Source organism: Sycon ciliatum, chromosome 1 (genome assembly GCF_964019385.1).
Source record: "Sycon ciliatum chromosome 1, ocSycCili1.1, whole genome shotgun sequence".
Taxonomy (NCBI): Eukaryota; Metazoa; Porifera; class Calcarea; order Leucosolenida; family Sycettidae; genus Sycon; species Sycon ciliatum.
The window spans coordinates 5543095-5557877 of NC_088643.1; the positions used below are offsets into that span (position 1 = coordinate 5543095).

The 14783-nt window shown below is 48.1% G+C and overlaps 1 protein-coding gene and 1 non-coding gene across 3 annotated transcripts in view; both read right to left on the reverse strand.

Moving 5' to 3' along the window:
• The window catches only part of LOC135811214 (hydrocephalus-inducing protein homolog), an 88850-nt gene that overhangs the window by 39965 nt on the left and 34102 nt on the right, over window positions 1-14783 (reverse strand). For both annotated transcript variants that reach the window (XM_065324416.1, XM_065324409.1), the window contains exons 46-63: window positions 13643-13807; window positions 12855-13023; window positions 11902-12648; window positions 10620-10795; window positions 10238-10292; window positions 9770-9933; window positions 9487-9540; window positions 8978-9074; window positions 8242-8333; window positions 6514-6636; window positions 5681-5840; window positions 4875-5056; window positions 4344-4542; window positions 3420-3631; window positions 2679-2847; window positions 2333-2418; window positions 1440-1610; window positions 996-1085 (exon numbers count right to left, since the gene is read on the reverse strand). In XM_065324416.1, coding sequence (XP_065180488.1) covers window positions 996-1085; window positions 1440-1610; window positions 2333-2418; window positions 2679-2847; window positions 3420-3631; window positions 4344-4542; window positions 4875-5056; window positions 5681-5840; window positions 6514-6636; window positions 8242-8333; window positions 8978-9074; window positions 9487-9540; window positions 9770-9933; window positions 10238-10292; window positions 10620-10795; window positions 11902-12648; window positions 12855-13023; window positions 13643-13807 — 3111 coding nt within the window. The remainder of the gene's footprint in view (window positions 1-995; window positions 1086-1439; window positions 1611-2332; window positions 2419-2678; window positions 2848-3419; window positions 3632-4343; window positions 4543-4874; window positions 5057-5680; window positions 5841-6513; window positions 6637-8241; window positions 8334-8977; window positions 9075-9486; window positions 9541-9769; window positions 9934-10237; window positions 10293-10619; window positions 10796-11901; window positions 12649-12854; window positions 13024-13642; window positions 13808-14783) is intronic.
• On the reverse strand, window positions 10863-10935 carry Trnaa-agc (transfer RNA alanine (anticodon AGC)). The gene has a single exon. It is a non-coding gene; the product is annotated as a tRNA-Ala (tRNA).

Sequence of the window (14783 nt, forward strand, 5' to 3'; positions counted from 1 at the left end):
CCCTCACTGCGGTGATCTTCTGGCTCAGTCTTAGCCTCCAAGTCAAAACTAACTCGCCTCGCCGCTTGGGATTTATCTGTTTCCGCTTTTTCTTTCGGTTCATCCGGAGCACTGGCACGACGTGCATGCTTTTCCTTCTCCCCTTCGGCTTGGGCGTCCTTTCCATCACTTGTCACACCGCCTTGCTGGTTCTCCGGAAACACACTATCATGGGTCTCTTGTTGCTCGGAGCCCGTCTGTTGCAATTTTGCCTTCTCCTTGGTTCCTTCCTTAGTTGGTCTAGTAGAAGACTGCTCTTTTTGATCCCGGGCGTCTGGTTTGTTCGAGCCAACCCCTTTGTCATTATCTTTGCTCTGACCGTGTTTTCCATGTGGGTCTTTGCTCTCCGGAAAGCCCACGATGCCAAGGTTTGCACTGGCGCGGCCAGACGCACCCATACCCCTGCCCTTCAGAGGCAAGCCAGGAATACTGCTCAGGAGAGGATTCCTGTGCGTCCTGCCACTGGTTCTGGCCGCTGTCCGTGCCGTGCCCCTTCGGGTTCTGACGGACTTGTTTGTCCGGCGCTTTTGCTCGACAACTGGCACTCGCACAGCTTCATGCTGGAGATGGTCGATATTAAATCTTCATGCAGATAACAGTAGATTACACGAAGCATGCAATTAGTATTGCTTACATCGAGACTAAGAGCTTCAGGAACACATTGAGAGAACAGTTTATATATGCACAGCTGTTAATCACTCCTAGATGTCACACCATGCACAAAATCATTCCCACAAAACGCACCAAGAGTCGGTAAAACTGGAAATTCATACGTTTTCTAGCAATGGCCTGATTTTAGTGGTTTTAACGTGAAAGACGTGCTGCACCCAACATTGGCCTCACCAATCGAGAGTTCACACTCGGAAATTGCCAAAGGTTTCCCTCTCACAAGCTCACATACCGTAATTGATCAAAACTGCTAATCCGGGGGGGGGGGGGGAGAGTGTTTGGCATACCTGGAATTGAAGTCCTTCTTTGCTTGAGCAGCTCTGGCCAGTGCCTCCTTGGCACGTTTGTTCTTCTCCTGGGTATTCTCAATAGCATGCCTGCACATTCAGGACAACAGTAAAAACATGATGGAAGGCCCAAACTCGTTACTGCTACTTTCACCGGATGATTGTTTCGCCGTCTTTCAGAGCCAAACTAACCACGTGCACATGTCTTTGCAAGAAAACTTTTTTCGCGAGCATAGAAAATGCAGAGTTTCTTGACCAAGCGAAGTCAGACGAGATCACACCAGTTCGGGTTTTCTTCTACACACAACTCAGTGATTGTTTAGCATAACGCAGAACTCCGCGAATGTTTAGCATCACATATAACTCAGTTAATGTTTACCCTGTGACCCTCACTTCCCATGGTCAGCAGGTACTCGTTCGAGTGAAATCTCCAGTACCACTTACAGGCGCTTGGCATGGCTGGCTGTGGCCAACGGTGTCACGAGGCCATCGTAGCGCATCAGCTGGTACTTGAACTCAAATTCGCCGCTGTTGATCAGCGTGAACTTCCTCTCACGTCTCGTCTGCATGATCATCGTGCCAAAATTCAGATCCGCAGCCGGCTGCACGTTGTACCTGCGGCAGCATAAGCGGAGAAGAGGAAACACACGCGGTGCACTTAAAAAATAATAATCTCCTTTAATACGGGTTGATGACCCTCTATATATTATGCCACTTGCTCAGTATGCCTCTGTACATGTACACTGATGTCATAAAAAGTACTCCACCGTGGGCTATGTCGTAATATCTGGACTCTGTTATGCGTACACTACTGTACACTGATGTCATAAAAAGTACTCCACCGTGGGCTGTGTCGTAATATATGGACTCTGTTATGCGTACACTACTGTACACTGATGTCATAAAAAGTACTCCACCGTGGGCTGGGGCAGCGTCGAGTTACACACTCTTGGTTATGTAGTCTTGCTAACAAAGAAAGCTGAATGAGGTTAAGCTGCAGCTCAAATTTAAATGCGAAAGAGATCCTTACGCAAGAATTCCACCGAAGGAACTATAGTGTTGATACAGGGTGGGAAAGAGCCCTGGGGAAATGAAATGGAAGCCATTTTTTTCATTAAGTCCACTATGCTCCCGAATGAATGCGGAAAGTGGTGGCGGGGCTCTGCTGCTCAGCCGACCTTGGTGGTCTCAGCGTCTGCACAGCTTCAAGTGGTGGGTGTACTCGAGGGGACACGCACTGTACTAGATTCTGGTGCTCGACGGTGGAGTCAGGTGCAACTAGTCTTATCAAACTGCATGCCCAAGACACAGGATCAGAACAGGAGAAATGCACGTACCGACTGAATACAGCTTTGCATGTGACTCTACAGGGAACGTAGGCGATGGATTCATCTTGCTCTCCACCACAGAACGGGTCCAGAATCTGAGCATGGATACAACACACAGGGAGATCATCAAACAGAGCACTACCTGTTAATTCATGGTGAGAGCATACAGCTAGTCAGTGCTGCCATTTCATCAGCATTGACAATTAGCTAACTAGCTATTTACAAGTTTAAGGAATTTGTGAGGGAGTTAGCTAGTTCCCACCAGTTTCACCCACTGGAGAACCAAGCCATCTGAGCAGCTGTTGAGCATATCGTGATTAAAGCACTGTGCGTAAGAGTGCCACATGCCCCCTACCTCCAAGTGGATAACAGGTGTCCTCAACATCTCCACTTGCACTTCAGGCAGGAACGTGATAGCCACGGCTGTCGGCTTCTCGCCCGGCTGCAGCATGCCTTTCTGCGGTATGATACAGAAGGCGTCGGTCAGTCCCAGGTCCGGCAAAGACTTCTTGTCCACGTGATATCTGTATAGCAAACACAGCATCAAGCACAGCCTCCCTTGAAGTGAAATGGAAACACTACACTGGAGCACTACACTCCACTGTACTGTAATTATCATGACATAGCGGCATTGCTGCTCAGTGCTGCCACATTAAAAAAAAACAAAAAAAAAACTCTGCACTGGTGGGCTGCAGCCTTGTGCATGTGTACACCAGAGTTGCACAAATACTCGTGGTGCTGTATAAACTGAGACCAATTTTGAAGTTAACTGGCCACTGCTGCTATTAGAGGAAAGTGTAAGGAGGATCGAATGGCTAGATTTTGGTACAGGATGGGATGGTCAGTGTAGACATGCAGGGGCGTCGGACACGCTACAGTCACTGCGGTATTGACCGTACCACTCTGTGCCCCGGCTACCAACCCGTGAATCAATGAAAAGTACCGATTTGGGCTCTAAATTTCGAAAACATTCAGAGAAGCCACCCCAACCCCACGAGTAATTTGTATTTCAGGTGGATGACCGTACCGCCCTAGAATACCTTCCGACGCCCCTGACATGTCCCATCGCCCCTGACATGTCTCATTTTTGACTTACTGATAGTTCACTGTGTATTTGCCCTTGTTGCGCAGGTGCATCGTGAGCTTCTGCTCCTCGTACACGCGACAGGCGGCGAACTCGAGTTCGCTGTCCTCGCTGCCGCTGGGACTCTTCGGGTAGTTGATGTCGACGAGAACGTCGTACACCTCGCAGTTGACGGCCAGGTTCTCGGAGTGAACCATGCCCATCGTGTGGTCTTGGTCAAACACCTGTGATCAGCGAGAATACGACAGAGTGAGGCCAAGGACACGATGACATACAGAGCAAATATATTATACGTATATAATACAACCCAACAGTACGCTTGTACGTGAAATATAAACCGACATACAAACCGAGGCGAAGCCGAGGCGAAGCCGAGGTTTGTATGATGGTTTATATTTCACGTACAAGCGTACTAGTGGGATGTATTATACTTATGCTGACCTTCATACAAACTGACAGTCAACTTCTTCCTGTTTCTATGGTGGCGGTCTATATGGGGTTTGTATGGGGTTTGTATGAGGTTTATATGCCCAGTATAAGCCGCCAGCCTGATGGGCAAGTTGACTGGAAGGTTGTATGAAAGGTCAGCATAAACATACATATGGCAAGGTACATTTGGGCCTGGTTTAAATCTGGCTTTGGAAAATTCATTTTTCATTGCTATCAGGTTCGGCCTCATATTCTCTGTGCTGCGCTGATGAGTCCACAAAGGACGAAACAATTCTGTCGGCAGACTGAGCAAATATATACATGTAGATATAGAGAGAGAGTGAGAAAAAGGTAAAATGATTAACAGTAGAGCCAAACTGTTACACAATCGATAATGGCAACAATGGGAACAAGAGCAGAGCAAGGAAGCTGCACGCAATGCCTAGAGCTCAGAACATGTTCCCACTTGATAGACAGCTGGAAAGATAGAACAGTGCAAATGCATACCTCCAGTCGAAGTGACTTCTTCAACGCAAAGGCTCGTAGTGACTTCACAGTGAGCTTCACCGTAGCGGAATCACCGGGTGCAATTACTCCATGATCGTTGTCCAAAGTGAACTCGTCGCCCAGCTCCTTTATACCAGTAACATGGAAAGCAACTGGCAGCATACTTTTGTTGTAAATCTTGACTTCTTTCGTCACAGATCTGTGTGTAAGAGAGCAAAGTGAAATGAGAGATAGGGAAATAGAACAGAAAGAGAGAGAGAGAGAGAGAGAGAGAGAGAGAGAGAGAGAGAGAGAGAGAGAGAGAGAGAGAGAGAGAGAGAGAGAGAGAGGGAGGGAGAGAGGGAGGGAGGCAGAGAGAGAGAGAGAGAATGAGATAGCTTGATGGATGGATGAAGCCACACAAGTAGGCACTGCATACAACACTTGAGACTTGAGACAAGTTTGCTCCAAAGCATAGAGAACATGATGGATGCTATCCAGACGGGACAGTGTCCATATAGTGAATGCACGTAACTGCATACGAGAACGCACCTGCCCATAGCTACACGCGAGAAGGGGAACTCGTTGGGTTCCGCTACCAGGTGTGGCTTAGAAGACCAGCAGGTGACACCGAAAATCAGCGGCTCGGGGTTCTGGTTGAAGGCGATTCGAAGCACATCTTCTACATACACGCTATCCTGCTTCATTCTTGGGAAGGCGCTAATCGTCAGTGCCTACGGGTTGGAACAAGTAGTATCGGCAGCAGCAGCAACACCAACAACAGCAGCAGCAGCAGTGACAACGGCAATGACAAAATCAGCAACAGCAGCAGCAGTGGAAGAAGCAGCAAAGTATACGTGAATCAAGATATTTCCACGAAATCGTACATGGCAAGTGCACCAAGAACAGGGTCAGAGTTCACACGAATGTGACAAAGAAGACTTCTTCTTTTTTCTTGTACGCGTATAAAAGAAAGGATACTAACATCAGGATGAGTGGCTGAGTGAAATACAGTGGAAAAGAGGAGAGGAGGGAGAGAGAGAGGGGAGAGGAAGAAGGTGGGGGTGGAGGGAGAGCGCTAAGAGAGAGAGAGAGAGAGAGAGAGAGAGAGAGAGAGAGAGAGAGAGAGAGAGAGAGAGAGAGAGAGAGAGAGAGAGAGAGAGAGAGAGAGAGAGAGAGAGAGAGAGGGAGAGAGAGAGAGAGAGAGAGAGAGAGAGAGAGAGAGAGTGAATGATTGCGTGAGAGAAAGATAGGTAGAGAGAGGGGGGGGGGGAGGGGGGAGGGAGGGAAGAAGAGGAAGAAGGAAATGATGGGGAGGAAGAGATGAGAGAGAGTAACGCAGAGCATAGATAACGTACCCCCTTGCCGGCTGGTGGCAACACCATGTTGCGTGGCTCCACAAAGAATGTTTCACCGGAGTCGTCGCGTTCAAAAGACGGATCAACAGTAATGGGCAGACCAGTTGTGTTGATCACTTTCACCTTGACCATGTTCTCCGGGAATCTTCCCTCTAGCATGCTGCACAGAGCATCAATATAACAAGAAGCAGCCGTGGCAGCACCACCAACAACAGCAGCACCAACAGCAGCACCACCAACAGCACCACCAACACCAGCAGCAGCAGCAGCAGCAACAGCAGCAGCAGCAACAGCAGCAGCACCACCACCAGCAGCAGCAGCAGCAACAGCAGCAGCAGCAGCAGCAGCAGCAACGGCAGAGGCAAAAATAGCACAATCCACAATAGCAAAGATATACATGTAAGACCAAAGTTCAAATATTTATCCAAATCTGGTGAAAAGGAGAGTGTCATTGTATGCACATAGGTATTTCACCATCATGAGAATGGAGAGTTTTCACCAGAGCACACATCAATCTAGAAATTGCCAGCCATAATCAGATGAAGAAAAGCAATGCTCCTAACAGAATTCGTGCCAACTCGACATCCTGAAGAGAGCTGCATGCCAAATATAAGTAATCCAGTTCCGACAGAAAACTATGCTCTGCTACACTCATATAAGGAATGGACAATAATGCTTGATGTGCGGGACATGGATGAAATTCCTTTGTGATAGGCTTATTCTGGACAGTTGCAGCTTCACCATGGCTGTCAGGACATGGCAAGGCAGAATGGGGCAGCACGATGTTACGACAGACGAGGGGGACATGAGGACAAATGTTGCAATATACGTACCGGTCATGCGGTTTGCCGGATAGCAGCGAGCCAAAGAAGTACGTTTTGGACTCCGTCACGAACACCCTCTGGGGCTTGGCGCCACCACGAGGCATGCGCGATATCATGTTTGGCCAAATTATCCTGAAATCACACAGCAAACACAGCAATATGGTGGACCACATTGTACACAATCATGCTTCAAGTATAGACACTCAGTGCCACTCAGTGCCACTCAGTGCCACTCAGTGCCACTCAGTGCCCGTAGATTGCAGTAGTGAGCTAGTCCGGGCGTTAGCGGCCATCGCGAGTTCTCTTGGGAACGGCGACAAAATGAACTTACTTGCCTACCTATTGCTCACAAACTGTGTTTGGCTCTGATACGGATATGGATATGGATATGGATATGAGTGGATGATACAGTGAAACTTCACTATGACTACCTCCAGGGGAAACTCCCTTATAACTACCTACAGGGGACATACACATCTGTGCGTTCTAGCCCAGGTGCTGCACATCCAGGAAGCGGTTTTGCAAGGTCCTAAATGTTTTTTTTAAACCATACCAGTACCTCGGTGCCAGGCCAGCAGGCACTAGGCAGGGAGATAGCCTCTCCAGACACATAACGTGCGGGGCACATGTACATTCATATCAGATTCGTCAGGCGAAATAGTACGTCATAGTACATTCGAGATCAGCGGGAAGAAGATGACGACGTCCACTAATTTAGTATCTGTGCACACGAATCTGCTGTGTGTGTTACTCTGTGTGTCAGCTATGGCATCATCGCCTGTGGTTCCATGCCTAGCATGTACGTCTGAACCATCCTGCAAAGTTTGAATGACGTAGGTTGAGCGATCGCTCCGCGAAACATACTTTTTGATATTCTCTTCATAGTATATCTTCCACCACTGAAATTTCGAATTTCTTCGAATTTTTTGCTGAGAGTGGTGGCTTGCAACCTCGATATGGCTTGTTCCAGGCTTTCTTTGGAGCCATCGCCTGTTGAAACAGTGGCGGGAAGCTGCCCTGCAACTGTTCCAACAGGAAATTAATCGATCCGAGAAAGCGCGAGTCCGCGAATCTCGGTTGAATATTGAGTATTTCAAGCCTTTTCACGACGAAGATGGAGTTCTTTTTGGAGATGGACGTCGCGGCAAAGGACATGGTCTCCAACTTCTGGCGTCTGGTGAAGCCAGGGATCATTTGTCCAGTCAGGTCGGCAGCCTAACCGTCGGTAAGCTTGTGTTTGGATCCCGTTCTGCTCGATGTGGTAGATCACAAACAATTTGATATCGCACAAATTGATCTCAGCATCGTGCGTACGGTATTTTATATTCAGAAAATCCCAAAGTGTCTCTGTGTGGCTGTCCTATGCCACGAGAAACTCCAATCAGGCTCCTATGTCCTCTGCCTTCATGATTGAATGTCCACTTCGTTTGAACAACGAACACAACAATCGAGGACGGCTTTGCAATGAAAAATACAGCTATACTGGAGCTGGAAAAAAAAGAAGAAAAAAACGTGCTCAGGATGAGACTCGAGTACACGCATACTCTCCCAGCAGGTGAAACGCAAATTTTTGTGAAAAATGCGTGACGCCGACTGACCAGTAATTTCGCCTGACGTGGAAGCTGCACAAATAAACCAGGCCAGATATGATCCCCTGACCATGCCATAGATAAGGCGAACTAAGGATTGCATTTTGGAAATGAACAATACCAAAGCATTGTTACCTAGGCAACTTACTGAGGCAGCCGATTCATGTCCGGGTACCTGGAGATTCCACGACAGAACAGGTCGTATCTGCGCCGACTGCCGACAATCTCGAATTTCAGAACCTTACCGTAGACAAATGGGGAGCAAACAGACAGAGAGCTGCGTTGAGAGAAGGACCTGCACACAGGAGGGTGTGCTAGTAGGCACACTGCCTCTTGCTTAACACATGCCAAATAGAACTTGACGAAATGCCTCCTATCTCCTAAAATATGTGGCTCCCAATCCGAACAAACTAACTAACGTTACTTCTTGCCCAAGATTATTATTATTATTATTATACGCACGTCCGCGTTTACGTCAACAGTAAGTCCACATATTCGCATGTGCCAGAAGACAGGCAGAGTGGGCAGAGAGGAAAACAAAAAATAAAAGTAAAAAGACAGCAGGCGATAGGCACATAACTCATGAACAAGAACACAGGAGAAAAGCATAATGGAAGCAGAAATTTGATCAACATTTAGAACGGCGCTTCACGCAGCTCCATTGAAACAAATCTAGGCAGATAGCAACACTGGACAACACTCAGTCGCACCGCAATTTCACAGCGTCAATCTGAAGTTGTGGCTCAATGTTTCGGTCACTATGACCATCCTTAGCATGACATAGGCAAGGAAGCAAGGCAGACTTAAAAAAAGGAGCTGCTTAAAAATTCGATGTCAATGCGGAACAGAACGATGGCTTGCGACAAGAGAAGGACAATCTTTACCTTGTCAACGGTGCTTTGGACCTTCCTGAGAAAGTGGACATGGAATGAGACAGAGCCTCGGGGCGGCACTACCCATCGATGTACAGGTCGCACCGGCCTGTACAAAGGGATAGTGAATAGTTCGTAGTACAACAAACCAGTAGTTTACGGACTTAAAAACTGCATCATTAAGAAAAGGGAGCTGCCAACTGACAACCGCTCTATTCAGCTGCTACTCATTCAGTGTGCCGAGTTAGTAGTACTTGAACAATTAGTTGTATTGACTTGCAAAAATGCGACATCACCGACGAGACCACGAATAAAGTCTGGACAGAACAAGCATGTCCAGTTTACACAATCATGCACAATTTCCGAGGGCTACCCTACGGTAGGAGAGAGGGCCCTGTTCCAAGTGCATCCTGTCAACTGGTGTACAATATGACTCGTGTAATGACTAGTGACGCCATGCACTATTTGTGGGAATGGTCAAATAAAAATAGAATAGGCAATGTCCGCAAACGAGAACTCACGGTGGCTTCTGTTCAGCTGATGCCATGGACATCTGATCCAGACTTGCTGTAGACCTGGACAATGACAGTTTACAGTTCGCTCATTGGAAAAACTGGCCCTCTGACGTTTAAATTTAGATCTTAGTAGGTGCGATAGAATAGCTGTTTTCTTTTTACAGGCCGCATTGGACACCACCATGCTCAGAATCAAGGTGCAGACACACCGTTTTGATTTTACCAACAACTACAGGCAAGGCAAGGCACCACAACCTGACAGACAGAGAGGATGGCGAGGGCGACTTACGGCCGAGAAGAGATGCTGTCCTCCGAAGCAGCAGATGCCCGGCCGGACCGTTTGGGCGGCTGTGGAGACTTGGCCACTGACTTCCGGCCACTTCCACTCTTCTTCCCTAGAGACGTAGCCGAGCCTTTCTGCGACCTTGAAGAGCCGGGTTTTTTGGTACCCTCCTAGAACACACATGGACAAAGTAGGGCATTGTTATTACGTGGAAGCAAGTGTAACGCATACTATGCCATATTTTACTCTTTTTCTGATAAACAAACATTGAGTGTCTTGAGAGAGGCATGCACTGGTCAGTGATACACACTGTATCTACACGACATTACACAATGCATCTTCATATTACTTCTTTTGGTTCTTCTTCGGAAGGACATGGTGTGTATGGGGGGGGGGGGGGGGGGAGATACGGAAATTGGTTCTTTCTAAAATGCCATGTGGATGAAATATGCAGTGAAAATACCCCATCCTTACTGATGTAGCGTGGCTATCAGCTTCCTTGCTGCCGGCTGACTGCCCACCCCCGAATCTGCACAGTACAAGAGCATCCGAAATCAAGATAATTTTACCCATATCAAGAAGTTCGGCAAATCCACCAAAACCCCTCGCACAGAGTGCATTCCGAGCAGTCCACCATCGGCGGTAATCAATAAAATAAATAGCCCTGATTTCTGCAGTGGCAGTGGGAGCATATACAATGTGAAGTACTGCTCGACATGAATGAAATCCAGTCGCCTCACTCAAGTTTGCGCCTTGCACCATTTTGCAGCCCAGTGTTCGCAGGTCTAGGGCTGCGCCGGCGCGTACTTGAGAGACGCGGCTGGATTTCATTGAGCGGCACAGCAATTCGACTTACGGTTCCATCACGGGTTCCGGGGGTGGCGGAGGCGCTGGTTCGGCCATCAGAGAGAAGCAGGCAAGATTCTCAGTTTCCATCTCCTCGACATCTAGTCCCGGATGCTGGACAAGTTGGAATGTTGCCTGAGGCAATTCCGTTGGATTCCCAGGCCCAAACGGTATATCAGCTATCACCTGAGCAGCCAGAATATTGAACCAGGAACTGAGTAAAATATTCCAAAAAGGAGAAAAAAAGATTGCCTGGAGAACCCGGGTATCGATCCCGGTACCTCTCGCATGCTAAGCGAGCGCTCTACCATATGAGCTAGTCCCCCTGCTTGGCAACACTAGCTTTCTTAGTTACTTTATCCGAACATGAAATGCTCAGCCTCAGGAAGAAGCAGTACACATAGAATGGGTCTATACAGAGCATCTTGCCATGTGTTTGTGCGTTTGTGCCTGGAAACACACCCAACCAAAGTTATAAAGCAGAATGAGCCTATGACATAACGACACATTGTTGTTACCCCACCCCACTCCTAACCATCTCTCTCTCTCTCTCTCTCTCTCTCTCTCTCTCTCTCTCTCTCTCTCTCTCTCTCTCTCTCTCTCTCTCTCTCTCTCTCTCTCTCTCTCTCTCTCTCTCTCTCTCTCTCTCTCTCCTCTCTCTCTCTCTCTCTCTCTCTCTGTGTGTCTCTCCTGTCTCTTTGTGTGTGTGTGTTGTGTCTCTCTCTCTCTTCTCTCTCTCTCTCTCTTCTCTCTCTCTCTCTCTCTCTCTCTGTGTGTGTGTGTGTGTGTGTGTGTGTGTGTGTGTGTGTGTGTGTGTGTCTCTCTCTCTCTCTCTCTCTCTCCTCTCTCTCTCTCTCTCTCTCTCTCTCTCTCTCTCTCTCTCTCTCTCTCTCTCTCTCTCTCTCTCTCTCTCTCTCTCTCTCTCTCTCTCTCTCTCTCTCTCTCTCTCTCTCTCTCTCTCTCTCTGTATGTCTCTCTCTCTCTCTCTCTCTGTCTGTCTCTGTCTCTCTGTCTCTCTGTCTCTCTGTCTCTCTTTCTTTCTTTCTGTCTCTGTCTCTCTCTGTCTCCGTTTCTCTCTGCCTCTCTGTCTGTCTGTCTGTCTGTCTCTCTCTCTGCCTCTGCCTCCTCCTCCTGAGTCTGCTAGTTTAGTTTTGTACATATAATTTAGTTGCTAGCCTGCCTGCTGACCAGCCATACAGCTGACGGTACAGTAGAGCAGAAAAGAGGCTAAGTGATTACTGAGTGTTACTGTGATATGCTGTGCAGCTAGAACACGGTTTATGTCTGCTTACCTCTTCAAGAGATGGCGTCAGACTGTCCAGGTACTGTGCTACTAGCTCGGCGGACTGCCCTATGTCCTCGGCAATGGTGGTGTAGAGCATGTCCATCATCGGCTCAGCCTGCGACTCTATGGAACAGGTGCTAGGCCGCTGTTGGCCGCTTGATCTCCTCCTCTGCCCTTGCTCACCGTGCTCCACTTGTTCGTGTTGTTGCTCATCTTCTTCGCGCCCTGTCTTACCCTCGTGCTGAGTCGAGCCGGATGAGTGTGTGCTGGCCATGCTGTGTGCGCTCTGAAGACTGGTCTGGCGAGCCGGTAATTCCCCTTTGCCAGGCCAGTACAGCTGGTCTATTGACACGCGGAGCTTTTTCGCCAGCTGATGCATGGCGCTTTCATCGACTTCCGCCTGCTCTTCTCGGGACACCGATGACGGCTGCCGACACTGCATCGGCAGGACGATCGCCGATGTCTTTGGAATACGCGAGTGCAGGCTATCAGTGTTAGCAGTGCTCGATGCATCGGATTCAGTTGACCGTGCGCTGGATGGCACTGGCAGCTCATCCAGGCCCTCGATGACACTGTAGGGATAGTCGAAAAGCCGTGAGTCCGTTCCATCTGGTGCCTCCGTTGCCTGCGGAGGTCTGGGGAGCTGGACATCGATTGAGACGTAGGTGGGGAACTCGAAATCCTGCTCCGCTTTGTCCTGTGTGGCGGCTGCTGCGGGTGCCATTGAATCAGGCTTTGCAACGTCCGCTCGGCTCTGTTGTAGACACGCCACAAAGAGGAAATGAACATTTGTGCGATGTGCAAGACCTTTTCGCGGTATTCAACTTTCAAAATGTGGAGAAGAACAGCATTATGCATGTGAAGACGTAAGCCCCTCAGCCAGACACACCTATTTACAGTACATTTTAAAGGTGCCTTACAAATTATGGATTTCTATAAATTTCTAAATTTCTCCCTTACGTCCGTCTCCTTGACCCGGCCCAGTCCTTTCTTCCCAGTACCGCCAGCCGGCGGAGCTTGCTCTACTGGGCTTGGCTTTTCTGGGTCGGGCACGAATCCCCCGTCATCCGGGTGCCACAGGCCCATCACTCTGGGCAGAGTCGCGCGCGACGCATAGTACTCGGGGAACCTGTTGACGAAAGAAATAAAAAATAGGAGAATATTAATTTACACACAGACTGAGCTACACTTTCCTCCGGGCCTGCAGACTCCACTATAGCCAATTCATCTCTCATACAATTCCTGAAGATGGGCCTGGCCCAAAAAGTTGGATTTATTTATTTTTAAACCTTTCTTATTATTCACAAATATTTCAGCCGAAAGACCGTTTTGGGTAGTGGCGTATAATTGTGTGAGAGACTCAGCTAGCTAATATTAAGGCACGCATGGTTTTCACATATGAACTCAGGGCCAGTCGAGGCAACTCAACCGAGTTGTCAACGTACCATGGTGGAGAGCGGTACACACGAATAGAAGAGCAAACAGCCCCCTATGTCCTGTAGTTGTCTAGTTTTCACTGGTGGATGCCACTCATGGCAAAGTGTTGGAGCAGGCCAAGCCTAGACATGGACTGCAATTGTACATGCAATAGCAACGCAAAGCCTCGCTTACGGGCAAATAACTTCCACAATGCTCCATTTTTCTTATGACAGGATTCTGCTCGGAATGTCATTGCCTTTAGCATCTCCTTTATTCTATTAAGCCTTAAGTCTTCTATCGTACGCTCTATCGGCAACATTCATTCTTACCCAGGTAGTTCACCGTCGAAGTCAGCTGGAAAAGGTGGAGTGTCAGCTGCTGGGCATCTTGCTGACTCTACCTCATCCTCGACTACAGTAGCCTCGTCCGCAATTTTGTCAAGAGTCATCGTTGAGTCAAAGCGACTGCGGGAAGCACCGGCCAGCTTGCTTTTCCTGAGAAGGAACATGACCAACAGGACAGGTATCAATAAAATGAAGAACACGGAAACAGCTAGCTATCTGGAGATTGAGTAAATTGAAAATGGTAAATTGATCCGGCTTTCTTTTAAATTTTGATCCGGCTTGGCTCTCCATCCGAGTCTTACTTAGGCCACGCCGTTTTTTTTCTATGTTTCGCGTCACCTTATTCGATGAAATCAATGAGGGAGGGCGAAAAAAATAAAAAAGCCATCCAAAAATAAACAGTGTACGTGCATTGCATTTGTATACAGTGAAGCGACGCGGCACTGTTCATGTACATTGACATGTACATGAATACATGAGTGTATCCCCTCTGCCATGCTTGTGGTCCAAACACAGGCGACATGATGATTGTGTGACTTGCGGCCCAGCTTATTGCACACACATGTAGTACATGTACAATGTACATGTGTGTGAGCTGAGTTACATTTTCCGGTTTTCTGGTTTGCATTTAATAAATTTGTATTGCATTTCCAAAAAAAAAATTTTTGTTCCGTTTTTTTTTTTATTATTATTTTTTTAACTCCGGCTGTCAAATACCGTAAAGTACCGTTGATCCGCCCCCACGCCATGTCGCTTCACAGCTGGGTTTTCGGCAGGGGGCGGGAATTAGATCAAGGCTGTCAAGTGCAGTACGATGTACAACAACGTAGAGGATCAGACTCAATGTGCTGAATTGTGCACATTTTGATCCTGGATTGGCAAGTTTGTGCACAGCAGTGCATGCGTCGGTTCAACATCGTATTTCGTTGTATACGCCGAAGTCGCTTCACAAGGAGGAGAAAATCGACAGGGGGCGGGAATTAGAGAGGGGGCGGATCAACGGTACTTTACGGTACATGCGCGCGGGGGACGCGAAACATAGATAAAAAACGGTGTGGCCTTATACGAGTTGTGATTGTGTATTGTGAAGTCTCCAAGATACACTTATAGAAAAGAAAAGCACCAA